The sequence below is a fragment of the Drosophila sulfurigaster genome, chromosome 2L, assembly GCF_023558435.1.
Source record: "Drosophila sulfurigaster albostrigata strain 15112-1811.04 chromosome 2L, ASM2355843v2, whole genome shotgun sequence".
Classification (NCBI taxonomy): domain Eukaryota; kingdom Metazoa; phylum Arthropoda; class Insecta; order Diptera; family Drosophilidae; genus Drosophila; species Drosophila sulfurigaster.
In genome coordinates this window covers 19,943,038-19,956,601 of record NC_084881.1, presented here as the reverse complement: position 1 = coordinate 19,956,601, position 13,564 = coordinate 19,943,038, and the positions used below count along the sequence as shown (strand labels likewise).

General features: G+C 42.5%; 6 protein-coding genes across 9 annotated transcripts; 2 read left to right on the top strand and 4 right to left on the bottom strand.

Moving 5' to 3' along the window:
* Nucleotides 1-403: 403 nt before the first annotated feature.
* LOC133850421 (queuine tRNA-ribosyltransferase catalytic subunit) lies at nucleotides 404-1,892 on the bottom strand. Its single transcript, XM_062286524.1, has 2 exons — nucleotides 1,698-1,892; nucleotides 404-1,641 (listed from the first exon to the last, which is right to left on the bottom strand). The coding sequence occupies exons 1-2, from the start codon at nucleotides 1,784-1,786 to the stop codon at nucleotides 489-491; spliced, it is 1,242 nt and encodes a 413-aa protein (XP_062142508.1). The 5' UTR covers nucleotides 1,787-1,892; the 3' UTR covers nucleotides 404-488.
* Nucleotides 1,893-2,082: 190 nt separating this feature from the next.
* LOC133850412 (RNA-binding protein 5-A-like) lies at nucleotides 2,083-7,010 on the bottom strand. Of its 3 annotated transcripts, none has more exons than XM_062286508.1 (13): nucleotides 6,871-7,006; nucleotides 6,655-6,799; nucleotides 6,163-6,552; nucleotides 5,862-6,075; nucleotides 5,630-5,699; nucleotides 5,258-5,331; nucleotides 4,804-4,881; nucleotides 4,614-4,740; nucleotides 4,264-4,500; nucleotides 3,728-4,207; nucleotides 2,726-3,551; nucleotides 2,418-2,667; nucleotides 2,083-2,357 (listed from the first exon to the last, which is right to left on the bottom strand). In XM_062286508.1, exons 1-13 carry the CDS (start codon nucleotides 6,872-6,874, stop codon nucleotides 2,241-2,243), a joined length of 3,012 nt encoding a protein of 1,003 aa, XP_062142492.1. In that variant the 5' UTR covers nucleotides 6,875-7,006; the 3' UTR covers nucleotides 2,083-2,240. The 3 variants fall into 3 exon arrangements, with proteins under 3 accessions (XP_062142492.1, XP_062142491.1, XP_062142493.1); XM_062286507.1 differs by having other exon boundaries at nucleotides 6,655-6,805; nucleotides 6,871-7,005; XM_062286509.1 differs by lacking the exons at nucleotides 2,083-2,357; nucleotides 2,418-2,667; nucleotides 2,726-3,551; ... (1 more) ...; nucleotides 4,264-4,500; nucleotides 5,258-5,331 and having other exon boundaries at nucleotides 6,655-6,805; nucleotides 6,871-7,010.
* A 215-nt stretch (nucleotides 7,011-7,225) lies between these two features.
* On the top strand, nucleotides 7,226-9,907 carry LOC133850417 (uncharacterized). Of its 2 annotated transcripts, XM_062286520.1 has the most exons (4): nucleotides 7,226-7,473; nucleotides 7,554-8,125; nucleotides 8,753-8,997; nucleotides 9,054-9,907. In XM_062286520.1, the coding sequence occupies exons 2-4, from the start codon at nucleotides 7,574-7,576 to the stop codon at nucleotides 9,883-9,885; spliced, it is 1,629 nt and encodes a 542-aa protein (XP_062142504.1). In that variant the 5' UTR covers nucleotides 7,226-7,473; nucleotides 7,554-7,573; the 3' UTR covers nucleotides 9,886-9,907. The 2 variants fall into 2 exon arrangements, with proteins under 2 accessions (XP_062142504.1, XP_062142503.1); XM_062286519.1 differs by having other exon boundaries at nucleotides 7,228-8,125.
* A 186-nt stretch (nucleotides 9,908-10,093) lies between these two features.
* On the bottom strand, nucleotides 10,094-10,886 carry LOC133850435 (zinc finger matrin-type protein 5). Its single transcript, XM_062286542.1, has 3 exons — nucleotides 10,670-10,886; nucleotides 10,475-10,609; nucleotides 10,094-10,227 (listed from the first exon to the last, which is right to left on the bottom strand). The coding sequence occupies exons 1-3, from the start codon at nucleotides 10,797-10,799 to the stop codon at nucleotides 10,094-10,096; spliced, it is 399 nt and encodes a 132-aa protein (XP_062142526.1). The 5' UTR covers nucleotides 10,800-10,886.
* A 134-nt stretch (nucleotides 10,887-11,020) lies between these two features.
* On the top strand, nucleotides 11,021-12,328 carry LOC133850433 (protein cornichon homolog 4). Its single transcript, XM_062286540.1, has 4 exons — nucleotides 11,021-11,155; nucleotides 11,239-11,366; nucleotides 11,429-11,623; nucleotides 11,910-12,328. The coding sequence occupies exons 1-4, from the start codon at nucleotides 11,078-11,080 to the stop codon at nucleotides 11,980-11,982; spliced, it is 474 nt and encodes a 157-aa protein (XP_062142524.1). The 5' UTR covers nucleotides 11,021-11,077; the 3' UTR covers nucleotides 11,983-12,328.
* LOC133850425 (uncharacterized) lies at nucleotides 11,059-13,462 on the bottom strand. Its single transcript, XM_062286530.1, has one exon. It carries the CDS (start codon nucleotides 13,281-13,283, stop codon nucleotides 12,189-12,191), a length of 1,095 nt encoding a protein of 364 aa, XP_062142514.1. The 5' UTR covers nucleotides 13,284-13,462; the 3' UTR covers nucleotides 11,059-12,188.
* Nucleotides 13,463-13,564: the final 102 nt, after the last annotated feature.

Sequence of the window (13,564 nt, the reverse complement as noted above, 5' to 3'; positions counted from 1 at the left end):
AAATAAAGTACAAGACGAAAAACGAATTGATCTTCAAGCGGTTTTTGATGGTCTCTTGCATGCGTCATGGCAGTCAAGCTTTTTCCCATAGGTGAGCAGCGCAAAGCTTTGTGAAAGCTCCAAGCAGCAAAGCGACACTTGAATACCCTTATAATAACTTTAAATAATTAAAGAACATTTCTTGCGTAATCACCAAGTCAATAATAATGTGACTACTTCAATCATTGGCGTCTTACACTGCTTTCTGAGCTGCATGCTTCCGTGCAAGATGTTTCGCATGCTATTCTGCTTGCTGTACTGCATTATCCTATTTAAGTTTTCTTCAAATACGATTGCAAGCATTCTTTGTGTGTGTTCTACTGCTTTCTGCACTGCATCCCCTTTGAATTCGATTCCAATAACATTAGACATTTGAATTACAGTTATTATGTAATTATCAAGTCAATAAATATAAATTGAAAGGAATTATTATTTAGTTGCTACTAGAATCATCTGCTCTTTTCCGTCCGCTTCTCCTGCTCCTCTGTTGGCTGCACTGCATCCTCGGGCAGTTCAATGTTGACAGCTGCCAACGCTTCACGTATCCAAGTGGGAATCGGTTCGCCCACAAAATGTCTAGCCATGAAATCGCGTACAAAGTGCGGAAACTCATCCCGTTGGATCGCTTCCCGCATAGAGTTCATCAGACGCAGCTGAAAGGCAACGTTGTGGATGCTAAGTAACGAACAGGAGACGTTCTCATTGGTGGCAATGTGATGCAGATAGGAGCGAGTGTAACGCTTGCAGGTGTTGCAACCACAATCAACATCAATGGACGTCATGTCATTTTTATACTTCTGCTGCTTCAGATTGAGCTGTCCACCATCCACCAAGGCGCAACCAAAGCGAGCTGTGCGTGTGGGAAAGACGCAGTCAAACATATCGATTCCGAGGGCGACGCAGACCACAAGATCGGCTGCAAAGCCCACACCCATCAGGTAACGTGGCTTCTCTTTGGGCAGATGATCGGTGCACACATCAACCATGCGCCAAAAGTCATGCTTGCTCTCGCCGCCACTCAAGCCGCCCACAGCAAAGCCGCGCACCTGGCGCTCCATCAAAGCAGATACACATCGCTCTCTGAGAGGAATATCCAATCCTCCCTGGACAATGGGAAACAGCGATTGGTCATCGTTGCGGGCGTGAGCTGAGATACAACGGTCTACCCAGCGAATAGTGCGTTCCATAGCCTCCTCGACACGGGGCCCCGTTGTTGTGGTCTTCACGACATCGTCCAGCTGCATCATGATGTCCGCTCCAATGGCATTCTGAATTTGCATCGAATGCTCGGGCGTTAACATGCATTCACTTTGATCAAAGGGCGAACGAAAGTTGACGCCACGCTCATCGATTTCCGCGAGCTGCAGCAGCGAGACCATCTGAAAGCCACCCGAATCCGTGAGTATTGCGCGTGGCCAGCCCATAAAATTGTGCAACCCTCCTGCTTTTTGTAGCGTCTCGATGCCCGGTCGAAGTCCCAAATGATAAGTGTTGCCGAGTAGGATTTGACAATCGAGCTCAATCAACTGATCGGGCAGTATGCCCTTGAGGGTGCCCTGCGTACCCACGGGCATAAATACTGGAGTGCGCACCTCGCTGTGCCTGTTAAGAATTTCACAAATTAACCGAAATCATTTTTGTGATGTGCTAAAATTTACCTCAAAGTCATGAGACCGGCGCGCGCTTTAGAAACGCTGCATTCGGCCACCACTTTGTAGGTGAGCGGTGGAATTTTGCTGGAACTCATTTGGTTAATACTTTTTCACTTATTAAATAGTTTAATAATCTTAAAGAACGAAAATATTACTAATAGATGCGTCAGCACGTGTGCGAAAAACGTAAACAACTTGCCGCACTTCAGTGTGACCACACTCGACAAGCAACAAAAGCGTGCATTCAATATAACAGCTGTAATCACAGTGTAGCCCTGGCAGCCGTAATGCAGCTGTTGCAGAATGGGGCGCGCAAATTCAATACAATAAAGTATCAATTGCTTGTTTCACAACATATTGAACAAGAATTAAATTAAAATGAAAAATTAACTTTTGTATTACTACTTGTATTTAAGCTACTTTCATGATGGGCATGTTTTTTAAATAAACATATGTAAAATTGTGAGAGCTGAGGTAAACAACAAACAATGCGTTTGTAAATACAAATCGAATAATTAAGGAAATGTACAATTAATAAATAAACAACATTTAGGCGTTTTCATATCGAGACTTCATCATCTTCTTAATGTATGTTTTGTAATCATCGCCAGGCGCCAATGTGCCACTCTTGTTGCCCAATCCAATGTTATTGGAGCGTGCCTCGGCCTAAAAGACAAGATAAATGAGTAAATTGATTGGATATTGATTTTGAATTGTGTCTTTCACCTCGATAATTTGTGTGCGTCCTTGATTCTTGCGGCCCAGACCCTGACCCTCTGACCACCCCATTTTCTGCAGCAATCGATTGCCTACATTGTTGGAGCTTATGGGCATAGCAGGCGCTGTTCCGCCGCCATCCTTCTGGCGTGTCTGCAGATTCTTGATCTCATGCTCGAAGCGTTCGCGACTGCGATTTGGTGGCGGCGGATCACCCTCGCCATACTTCAGGCGACGTTCCTTGGCTCGATCACGGTAGCTGTAAAGATTAAGCACAGCTGTTTATAGTATTCTTAATGTTTTAGAGTTACACTTACGATAGTCCTGCGCCCCCTGCATCATCATTGCTGGCGCTCGCGGTGCTGCCCGCTACATTCAGCTTGGCTAGATTCTCCTTGTGCAGGTTCGACATCCTTAAATGCTTCTGCAGTATGTCATGAGATTGAAAGGCACGTTTGCACAGCAGACACGTCAGCTTCTGAAAGTCCACATAGTCCATTTCATCGACAGTGCCGCCGCCAGCTCCTCCTCCTCCTCCTGCTGCAGTCGCAACACTGCCGCTGTTATCCTCTTCGGAGTCGGAGCCACCGCCATAAGCATTCACCAGCTTGTTAATGGGCGTTGGTTGTGGCACATAATCACTGAGCTTGCCCCGCTCCTTCTTTTCAAGTATCGAGAATCCAACATCAGCATAGGCGCCGCCCGCTGCCGCACGAGATGTGCTCGGTGCCTCGTTGCCTGGATCACCACGACCCGGCAGAATGGGCTGCGGTGTGGCCACCACAGTGTAGTCTTTTTTCTGATTCAATTGCTTGGCCCACTTCTCCATGTCCTTGACAATCTTTTTGGCCACCTTGACTTTGTCATGCTTGTTGCTGTTGTCTTTCTTATCCTTCTTATCCTCCTCCTTCTGTTCCGCAGCAGCTGCCGCCGCCTCTTGTGCTAGCGTCTCCTGCAGCGCTGCCTGCGTTGATGCTGGCGTGGCCAGTATGTAGGTGCTGCGTCGTTGATCCCAATACAAATAGGCGCCAGTCTCGTTGTTGTAATAGTACTGCGAATGAGCATCGTAGTACAAACCCGTGCTGGGATCATAGTAGTAGCCAGAGGTCTCGTCGTACTGGTAGCGACTTACATCGGGAGTGGCTAAGGGATGAAGAAATAAACATTAGTTTGCAGTTGATAACAATTGAATACATCGTAAACTTATATATTACATATCTATCTTAGAAATCAGGATCAAGAATTACAACAGCTCACAAACATCATTCTTAACTTCAATAACTAACATGCAATCTTTTTAAAATTCTACAATTACTCACGATAAGTCTTGCCATCATTCCCCCTGGGAGCAACCACAGTCTGTGCCGCAAAGCTTGCCTTAACAGCGGCTGCTGCCTGAGCTGCAGCTGTTGCTGCTGCTGTGGCTGTCGTTTCAATGCTGTTCATCTTTTTCTGCTTGCGTTGAATGGCAGACAATGCGACCGCTGCACCCGAATTGGCCTCTGTCACCTGAGCCTCGCCAGTTCCGCCGCCTCCAAGCTGTCCCCCTTTCTTAATTTCGGCCACATAATAGTCGGTATAATACTGCACGTAATGTGCGTGCTCCGCTGGCGTTGAGGCATACAATGAGGCGCTGTATTCGGCGAGGCGTGGCACATCAGCCAGCGTATATTCTCCACCAGCATCGGAGGGCGGCACAGCAGCCAAAGCCCCATGCATGCTGTTCTGTCCTGTGGCATCTTGTGCATCCTTTGAGACTGCTTGATTGCTCTCCGCGTCATTGCAATAGCTGATGCACACTAGAAGTCAAATAACAATTATTTAGAGCTCATATTTAGTTGCACAATCAACTCACCATCGCGCTCATCAATACGCAGCGGCGTCTCTAGCGCAGTTAAAGCGTTGTGCACATCCATCGAGTCGACGAGCGTCTCGAACTCCAGATAACAAAAGCCGCGCGAGGTTTGTGTCAGCGCATCGCGACTTATGAGCACCTTACTAATGGTTTTGGCCAGCTTGGGCAACACTTTCTGCAGGGCAGTGAGCACACTCTCCTCGGTGGTAAGCGCATCCAGATTGCGCAGCATGATCTCTGCATTGGGAATGAATGGGAAGTGAGTTGTGGGAATGCGTTGCAATTAAAATTTGTTCCATTTGATATAACGAAATTGTTGGCTTAGAGAAGTTGTTGTTTTTTTTGTATACTTTTTGTAAGAATGGGGCTAACTTCATCGATGCCTTCGCCGCCACCGGTATAAATGCTCTCGCTCTCCGCACGCGATGCCATGCACATGAAACAGGAGAAGCGTCGCTTGAAGTTGTACACGCCACACTATAAAGTAATGATAGGATTGTTTAATTAGGGATCTATTACAATTAAATACAGTACTCAGACCTTAATGCAATGCCAGTCGGTGATGCGTTTGTGGCTATACTGCAGGAAGACGCGTTGATCGCCCAACTTCAGATTGCCCTGCGTAAAAAAAAGAAACCAAGAATAATCGACGATTAGTGACTGTTCTTTTGGGGTTTTCCACATGTTGCACAGAATACACAGTCACCGGGTTGCTTCTGTGTCTGTTAACGCGCTGTTTTTTGTTGTTGCTGTTCTCGTTGTTGTTGTTGTTGTCGCTGTTTAGTTGGTGCTCCAATCAAATGAAATGTTTGCCTCAAGTTCAGCAAACAACCTCATTAATAAACTGCAGCAAATTTTGTACAGACAACAAATTGAAAAGGAAAGACATATCTTCGACTGGGACAGCAAACTGAACTTGAAGCACACATTTCGCAAAGTATTATTGCCGAGTTTGGTATTTCTTTTAGCTTGGTTCGTTTCTTGGTTGGGATACCTGAGTTAATTCCATCCAACGAGTTGCTTCCTCAACGGTATTAAACTCGACAAATGCGAAACCGCGTGATGCACCTAAATTTTAGATAGAAGCAGATACAAAATGTTTTTGTCAAAAAATGTAGTTTTGTTTAATATTTTTGTAACATTTTGGGTATTGTTTGATTGGTGTTGTCTTTGTTGTTTATAATTTCATTTACTGATCTCATGTGGCCAAGTACAATTGTATATTCAATTTGGTATTTGGTTGCTGGTGCCAACTTTTCCCGTCTTTTTGGACAAGATAAATACTTACGTCGCGTATTTTACACACTAGATATTGTAAAGCTTTTCTTTGCTAAGAATTAAAAATCTATTCGATATTGCAACCCACCTGTTGGTCGTTTCCTGATCAATCGTATCGAAGAGGGCTCCATGTTCACCTGAATCAGAGCGCCCATAATCTGTAAGCAGCACAAGTAATAAAAGAGTCATTAATTAAGATCCTAATAAAATTTGAAATAAATCTTAACTATTGGTTTACGTTTTCGATAAGTAATGGTTTGTGTCTTTACTTGACGAAGTTTGTGTTTGTGCATAATATCAACATTTCATTTTGAACTTACATCCGCCTCGGTGATGTGCTTCTTTAGGCCAAAGATGATGATCTGATTCAAAGCCTCGTTGCTTGTTCGCACATTGTTGCGTCGATATTGACTGTCGTCGCTCTCGTCGCTATCATAGCTTTCCTCATCGGAGGAGTAGCGTCTATCGCGATCCCGATTCGTGCTGACCAAGGCGTTGTTGCCATTGCCATTGTTATGAGAGCGATAGTCGCGACTGCAATAGAATCCGAGAAGTAGTTAAAATCAAATAGGCCAATCAAGAGCAGCTGCAGCTTGTTAGTTGCAGTCTTTTTAAACTCACCTGCGTTCGCTGCCTCTGTCAAAGTCCGAATTGCGTTCCCGTGGCTCTCGATCATAATGCTTCCAGCGCTGATCTCGATCCCGTTCCCGTTCACGATCACGTTCGCGATCACGGTCGCGATCACGTTCACGATCCCGCTCACGATCGCGATCACGCTCACTGCTATCGTCACGGCGATGATGGTAATTGTTATTGCTACGCGAACTGTTGTTGTAGTTGCTATTGTAGCTGCTGCCTCCGCGCTCTTCATTGTAGTCGTCATTAATCAAGTCACGATACAAATCTTTGTCGGCACTGCCCGCATTGCGATAATGATGCTGCGACGAGCGTTCCCGACTGCGGGAACGGGAATTGCGGCGTCTATAGCCAGCCTGTTCCCGACTTCGCTCTCTGTTGCAAATTGGGTTAAAATGGGAATCGCACAAAATGTGATTGCAGTAAATGCTAATTTTTTGATATATTTATAGAATACGAGTTTTTCGCATTGCTTACCGTGAGCGTGAACGGGAGCGGCTATATTGGCGTCTGTATTGGTTGCCGCTATTGTTGCCCCCGCCCCCTCCGCTACCACCAGCATTGTTGCCACCCCCAGAAAAGCTGCGTCCATATCGCGAATGCGAGTCCATATTACGCGCACCTGAGTCTGGGATTCGTATCAATGCCAAATGCAAGAGTACAGACTAGCAATATTAGATTCACGCAACTCACTCATTAGGCAACACTCATCTACAAAAAAACCCTATTGTTTCAGCTATTTTTGATTCTCAATAATATAGAGCAGTGTGTAAAAACTGAGCGAAAAAATTCGGCCTGCTATTTAACGCCAGGGTGACCGAAAGTTCAAGAGCCAATAAATCCCAAAGAGACGAGCTCACACTGTCGAAATTTTCTAACTATCGATTTGTTGCATGGTAAGCACCGATAATTTGTTGCAAGCAGATAATAATTAATGTAAATTATTTATTATTACATAAACTACAATTTAAATTAGGTTTTATTAATTGTAACCTAACAGGCGCTATAAGAAATATGAAACACATTATCTTAACTGAGCTGCAACTTAACAGCACGATATTCAAGTAGTGTTGAAAAGTGCCGATAAGATATCGTTAGCAACCATGATCTCTATGTAAGTGAGTTTGCTTGTGCAAGCGTGTGCTGGGGGGAAAACCAACTTAATATTTATTTTCATCAACATAAAACGCGACATCCCCCGAAAGTGACAACACAAAGAGTGAACGTCTAGAGCAGTTGTAAATCAAGTGCGTAAAAATGAAAAAAGTTTTGTTAACGAAATCTCAGCAGATTCGTGTGAGTAACCCAGAAATCAAAATGAAACCTTTAATTGGGGTCGGAGTCACAGCAGCAACAACAACTTCTCCTCCCCCCAGTTTCGGTTCCAGTGCGTGTGATGCATGTGCAAACAAATGTGATCACGAATACGTATATGCAGCGTAAATCCTTTCAGTCCATTTACGAGGATATCTTTAAATTGTTAATGCGACTGCCCGATAAAGCCCTCCAGCAACGCGTTATCGATGCTATCAACGGTCGCAGTGATAAGTCGTCGTCGTCTACTATCTCTTCTAATCAGTGTAAACAGTGCGCGGCAAAAGAAGAAAAACCCCTAAAAGTGAATGCGTCAACACAAACCGAATTCCTAGAGACAAAAGAATCGAAAATCGAAAGCTCTCCTTTTACCGAAGTTGCTATCAAATCCGATTTAACGCTAAAGCAGGAATGTCCTACAACAAAAACAGAAACACCTACAAAAGAGGAGAGCACGGAAAACGGAAAGCCCTCAGATCCAGCTGTTAAAGTGCCCCGCAAGCGAGGCAGAAAGCGCAACACATGTGTGCCACAGGTGGTCAAGCGATCGGCGGCTCAAATGGCGATGCAGGAACGCGAGAACAAGCAACTGACTCCGCTGCAGACAAACAAGAAAAAGAAATTGACAGCAGTTGTAAGTCAAATTTTATAATACGCCCTGTAATCCCTTCATAATCACATCCTTTTCACATAATTATTGTAACATATGTTACAACATTTGTTACGGGACTTCAGAAACATCTTTCAAGGTGAAGGTATTGGTTGAACCAATTATTCCTCAAATAGGGTAGATATATTCTTGATCTCAAGCTTTCGATTTTAAAATTTTAATTTTTACCTTTAATAATATCCAATGTTTACTCTATGGCTGTCATATATTGACCTACATAAAAATAATCACTATAAAAATCAAGCAACAATCACCTTAGGTTTCCATTAGCTAACATTTTCCACATGCGAACTTTAATCATTTATTGAAGTGACTTCAAATTGGAATTTAGGGAAATCCGTATTCTTATCTAACTATAATTAAAAAAGTTTTGCTGTATCTAAACATTACCTTCGTAGCTCTTGCCATTTGAACAGTGCATGAATAATTTCACCAGAATGTCAGACAGTCATTCAGAACAAAGAGTTTTCCCTTTTACATATAAACTGATAGTGAAAATATGCTTAGTAAGCATTGCTTACCATTCCTTTGTCTTGTCGCCTCTTTCCAGTCAATTCAAATATATTGCATGATCTTCTGTTTTTTTCCCAGGATGGCAGCTCAAGTGGCAGTTACAACTCCAACGCCAACAATGTGAACGTCAACAACAGCAGCAGCTGCATACAGCGTCGAGATTCAACGTCATCCAATTTCTCGCTTAGTCTGAGTGACATCAGTTTAACGGAATGCTCAAAGCAAATCGATACATACATAGAGAATGGCGTACAAGATACAATATTGGCGACCATGTCGAAAGAGTTCCGAATATCACACGTCATGAACGATGAGGGATTGTTGTAAGTTTTAAATTCCAACTGCTAATGTTCTTCAATTAACAAGACTCTTCTCTCAGACCTATACACGATGCGATCTTAGAAAATAATATTTATGGAGTGCAGCGTCAGATTTTCGTTTGGTCAAAGATGAAGCAGAACGTGGCGCTTAATGAGTTGCTTAGCCAAGCTGGCGAGGATTGCCTTCAGTTGGCCATAACTAACGATTCGGATCCAGAAATTGTAAAAATTATAATCAATGCCGGCGTTCTTCCCATGTACATCTACGAGGATTCGAATACAGCCCTTCACTTAGCCATTATCAACAACATTCAGCTGGAGTCATTGCAACAGTTGATGCTGCACATCGATCTCAATCTGTTGCTGCTAACCAACGATGATGGCTACACAGCTTTACACATTGCCATACGGCATAATCGCTATAAAATGGCTGAGGTCATCTGCGACATCATCGATCAGCGGGAATTGGGTGCTTCAGTCTATCGACGGCCCGTTGAGGGGACACCAGACGAAGCAAAGGCCGAAGGCAGCAGCAGCAATAAAAGTCTCGAGGTCAAGGAGGAGCTGCGTTTTGCCAAATTCTATGAACGTGCCTGCGACAAACTCGAACACAACAAGGACAAACTCTTGGGGCGACGTCTAAAGAATGAGATCCTAAATGCGAGTGAAACCCGTGCTGGGAACGCGTGTCTCTTTTATGCCGTAGAAGGTGAACTTGAGCATCTGTGCTACTTTCTGTTGGCGCATCTCAGCGATCCCGACGAGGAGAACCTCAGTGGGCATAGCCCCAAATCATTTCATTATGAATTTGCTCGCGTTTTGCGTATAAGTCTCAAGATCGCTCGCATCATGGACAAAGTGATTGGCATTTTAAATGGCAAATCTAGTTGAGAACAAATGGTAAAATTATTTATTTAGATTTATTAATTTTATAATTATATAAATTATTATTATTATTTACCTTAAATTTTTAACTTTAAGCGTTAACCATAAAATATGTATACCGTTTCTTGGATATGCACTTGAATATGAATTTCAAATTTTTTTTTATTGTAAGGGTGTCGGGTATATTACAGTCGATCAGCTTAGTTGTAGCCATCTAACCCCAGCTTGACTTCAGATTGCTTTGCTTCAGCTTGGTTAAATTTATTGATTGAAGTGACGGCGGCAAATTTTGTTTGAGTTGCGGCATTTTTTTCCTTTTGGATCTTTGTTTTTTCTTTAGTTTACTCACTGCAATTATATTAGACAATTGAATTTTAATTGTACAACTTTTTTAGGTTTTAAAAATAATTTAAAATTTGGACTAAAAATAAAAAAAAAGCGTTACCATTCAATTAAAAAAAAATATTTGTTCCTAATAAACATTTCTGTGTTTACATTTTTTTGTTAGTGTCTCCTCTTATTATTTTTAAATTAAAAATAAACAAAAATTAGAAGAAAAAAAAAATCTGCAATTTAATTGACATCAAAATCTTACCAATTTTCTCTAGTTGTTGCATCTGTTTTGGATTAAAATGACCGAATTTGCATAGAGCCTGAAACTTGCAGTACCCAGTAAAAAAACGTTTGCAGGGTATTTTCATGCGCTCCTCCTCTAATATTTTGCGGGGATCTAAACATTTTAAAAATATTTTGTAATTTATTTCATTTATAATCGTCAAGTTTGTCTTACTCTCGAAGCGGCGCATATAAGTTGCCTTTGCAGTGCAGTGTGCGATGCCAGCATTATGTGATTTGCGCACATTGAGATCATTCTTCATAAAACAACAACAATAATCACAATAATAACTTTTGCCTCCCATATTATTAATTAAAAATCACTTAGAATGCGAACGCTCGCTTGTTTAGATTTTCTTAGCAACACAGTACAGGGTGTTTGGGGTAAAATATCCTACACCATCAACTAGGGCTGGCAAAACACATCAGCAATTGGCAACACTGCTTGCCATACCCGGCGCTCATTGCACAGCACTGCCGCTGAGAGCTAATTAAAAACAAACTGTGAAAATGTCGCAAATTATTTATTTGAATTAGAATTTAAACGTATTTTTAAGAAAAAAGTGTAATCTCTAGTGCAATTATGTTTCTGCCCGAAACAGCTGTGTTCTGCATTACGCTGCTCGTCTATGGCGCCATTCTATTGCTATTAATTTACTATGTAAGTTGTTTGCCTCTTTTTGTTTGTGTTGTGCGTGTACCGGAAAAGTGAAAATTGAATGAAAATCTTTACGTTTCATGTAGGTGTTGACGCTGGCCGACTTGGAGTGCGACTACCTCAATGCCCAGGAATGCTGTCGTCGCCTAAACTTCTGGGTCATACCCAAATTCGGTTCTCATGCGTTGCTCTGTTTTCTGCTTTTAATTTGCGGGTAACTTTTCCACCACTTTTCCTCCATTAATAAGCATTAAATGTGGAGCATCTCTATTGCAGTCACTGGATAATGTTCTTGCTCAATTTACCAATGGTCGTTTGGTTATTTTATGAGCTGCATCGCCAGCGTCGTGACAGTCTTGGCGTCTATGATCCTGTTGATATTCACAGTCGAGGACTCTTGAAGGTTCATTTGAGGAACTGCATGATCTATCTGGGATATTATTTTGTAATGTTCTTCGTTGGATTGTATTGGTGAGTGACATAAATATACTATATACATTTATAACAGGGACCGTTATCATCATTATTTCATTTATAAATATTACATGGTAATATTGGTATTTTTATGTTTTTTGTTTTCCTTTTACGATAATTGTATTATTGTATTTAAAATAATTTAATATGTTTCTAATCATAATTATTTTTGGCTTTGTATAAAAATAATAATAAATAATAATAATAATAATAATATTTTCGCTCCTTGATTTTTACTCTTCATGAGTGTCATTAATTTGCATTAACTTACGGTTATTTTCAGTCTCATTTCATCGCTGATTAAAGGTGATCCCATCAAGCGGCACGAAGCGGATGAGATTGTCACCGCTTTCTAAGCAACTAAGCAGCGCTCCCACAGCAACTAGACGCACAACGTATTGACATCAACGACATCCACAATTGACCAATACTCATTATTTAATTTCTCTATTTATTTTCATATCTCTTAGCATCTGCAGCCCATTTTTAAGTGTATTCGATCACAATATTTAAATATACTTATACTCTTATATACAAAACGAAGTCTTCTTTCGCTTGCGACTTACTGTAAAAAATCCACCACTTCCTCGAGCTCGCGTTGTCGCGCCTGCTTTTGTGCCCACCGTGCCTCGGCTGTCTTTACACTGACAACCCAACGATCGTGGGCCAATTTGATGCCACATCGATTATCGCTATTATCCAGTTTAATCCCAGAGGATGTAGCAGCTGTGATCGCTCCCTTGCCCATGTAGCTATGTGCATCGGAGCGAGGATGACGTCGCTTGGCTGGACACAGTTTGCCCGACTTGGGAAACGGAGGCTCTGATAGATAAAGCTTGAGGCAGCCCTGATGGAAGAGATGCCCACAATAGACTCGTTCCACAAACGCATCGTCACGATCATCAAGCACCACTTTCTCTGGCTGCTGTGGCAGCACAGGATTATCACAAATGGGACACAACTCCAAGTGAAAGTCACGTGTGGCCTCCAAACAAAACTTCAACGTGCGATACAAACTTCGAGATGGTCGGAAATTGGCCAATTCATCTTTGCTGAGACGCAATGGTGGCTCAACACATTGCCGGGCAATCTCACGCGATTGTCCGTTGAGATATCGTAGCAGGACATTGGGTAGATTTGACTCCTGGCCGCGCAAATCGACCGCTTGCTGCGGATAATCGTCGGGCACAGCGGCTGTCAAGCGATAGTAGTATTGACCACCTCGTGCAGTTATCTCGACGCAGCTGTTGCGTTGTCGCAGCTTCAGCTGACTTACGTTATCCGACTTGAGATCCTGACGCAGCTGCTTGATCTCGTCCAGGCAAATGCAGAGTGGATTATCCGACAGATATTGCAGGGCAAAGCGAAGTACAAGTACCGCTTGAGGTTTGCCCAAATGCTGTTTGGCATGTTCGTCCAACAGTCGGGTGAGCTCCGCCAGCAACTTATCCGAGTAGACGCGACTTTTGAGCTCCACAAGAATCGAGCAGCGTTGCGGATAATCCTCCGGAAAACGTAAACAAACTGTCATGCTGCGATTTGGCCGTTGCGGCAGCAGATCTATGCGCACTAATGTTGCATTACAGGTGATTAATTTAATGGTTTGCTCTTCGCAATTAGCTCGTATATCTGATAATTCTCGCTCAATGAAATCCATGGCGGAATCTGCTTTATCCAATTGGATTTGTTTTTCGCACGATAATACCAGAGCAACAGCTAAGCTATCGATAACTGGGCTACCGATAATTTGCTACTTGCTTCGATGTGGTATATTCTGAATATTTCAAACTGCAGGTTGCACTTACGATGCCGGCTGACGCAATTGTTTGTATTCTGCATGTAATTTGTGAAAATACAAATCAATTTCTCCTATTATCCAATACAAAAATAAATCTGTTCTTGAGATGAAGTGTCCGTAGTTTCTAATAAGTGCCAAGT

Bases quoted from the DNA above. Each gene is read 5' to 3' on its own strand.
- LOC133850421 (XM_062286524.1), bottom strand. From the start codon at position 1,786: ATGAGTTCCAGCAAAATTCCACCGCTCACCTACAAAGTGGTGGCCGAA. The intron at 1,642-1,697 runs GTAAATTTTAGC...AATTCTTAACAG, and splicing joins GCCGGTCTCATGACTTTGAG to GCACAGCGAGGTGCGCACTC.
- LOC133850412 (XM_062286507.1), bottom strand. The intron at 5,332-5,629 runs GTGGGTTGCAAT...TCTAAAATTTAG, and splicing joins GATCAGGAAACGACCAACAG to GTGCATCACGCGGTTTCGCA. The intron at 2,668-2,725 runs GTAAGTGTAACT...TAATCTTTACAG, and splicing joins GCAGGGGGCGCAGGACTATC to CTACCGTGATCGAGCCAAGG.
- LOC133850417 (XM_062286520.1), top strand. From the start codon at position 7,574: ATGCATGTGCAAACAAATGTGATCACGAATACGTATATGCAGCGTAAA. The intron at 8,126-8,752 runs GTAAGTCAAATT...TTTTTTTCCCAG, and splicing joins AAAAGAAATTGACAGCAGTT to GATGGCAGCTCAAGTGGCAG. The intron at 8,998-9,053 runs GTAAGTTTTAAA...CTCTTCTCTCAG, and splicing joins ATGAACGATGAGGGATTGTT to ACCTATACACGATGCGATCT.
- LOC133850435 (XM_062286542.1), bottom strand. From the start codon at position 10,799: ATGGGAGGCAAAAGTTATTATTGTGATTATTGTTGTTGTTTTATGAAG. The intron at 10,610-10,669 runs GTAAGACAAACT...TAAAATGTTTAG, and splicing joins TTATATGCGCCGCTTCGAGA to ATCCCCGCAAAATATTAGAG. The intron at 10,228-10,474 runs GTAAGATTTTGA...ATATAATTGCAG, and splicing joins GCAACAACTAGAGAAAATTG to TGAGTAAACTAAAGAAAAAA.
- LOC133850433 (XM_062286540.1), top strand. From the start codon at position 11,078: ATGTTTCTGCCCGAAACAGCTGTGTTCTGCATTACGCTGCTCGTCTAT. The intron at 11,156-11,238 runs GTAAGTTGTTTG...CGTTTCATGTAG, and splicing joins TATTGCTATTAATTTACTAT to GTGTTGACGCTGGCCGACTT. The intron at 11,624-11,909 runs GTGAGTGACATA...GGTTATTTTCAG, and splicing joins TTCTTCGTTGGATTGTATTG to TCTCATTTCATCGCTGATTA.
- LOC133850425 (XM_062286530.1), bottom strand. From the start codon at position 13,283: ATGGATTTCATTGAGCGAGAATTATCAGATATACGAGCTAATTGCGAA.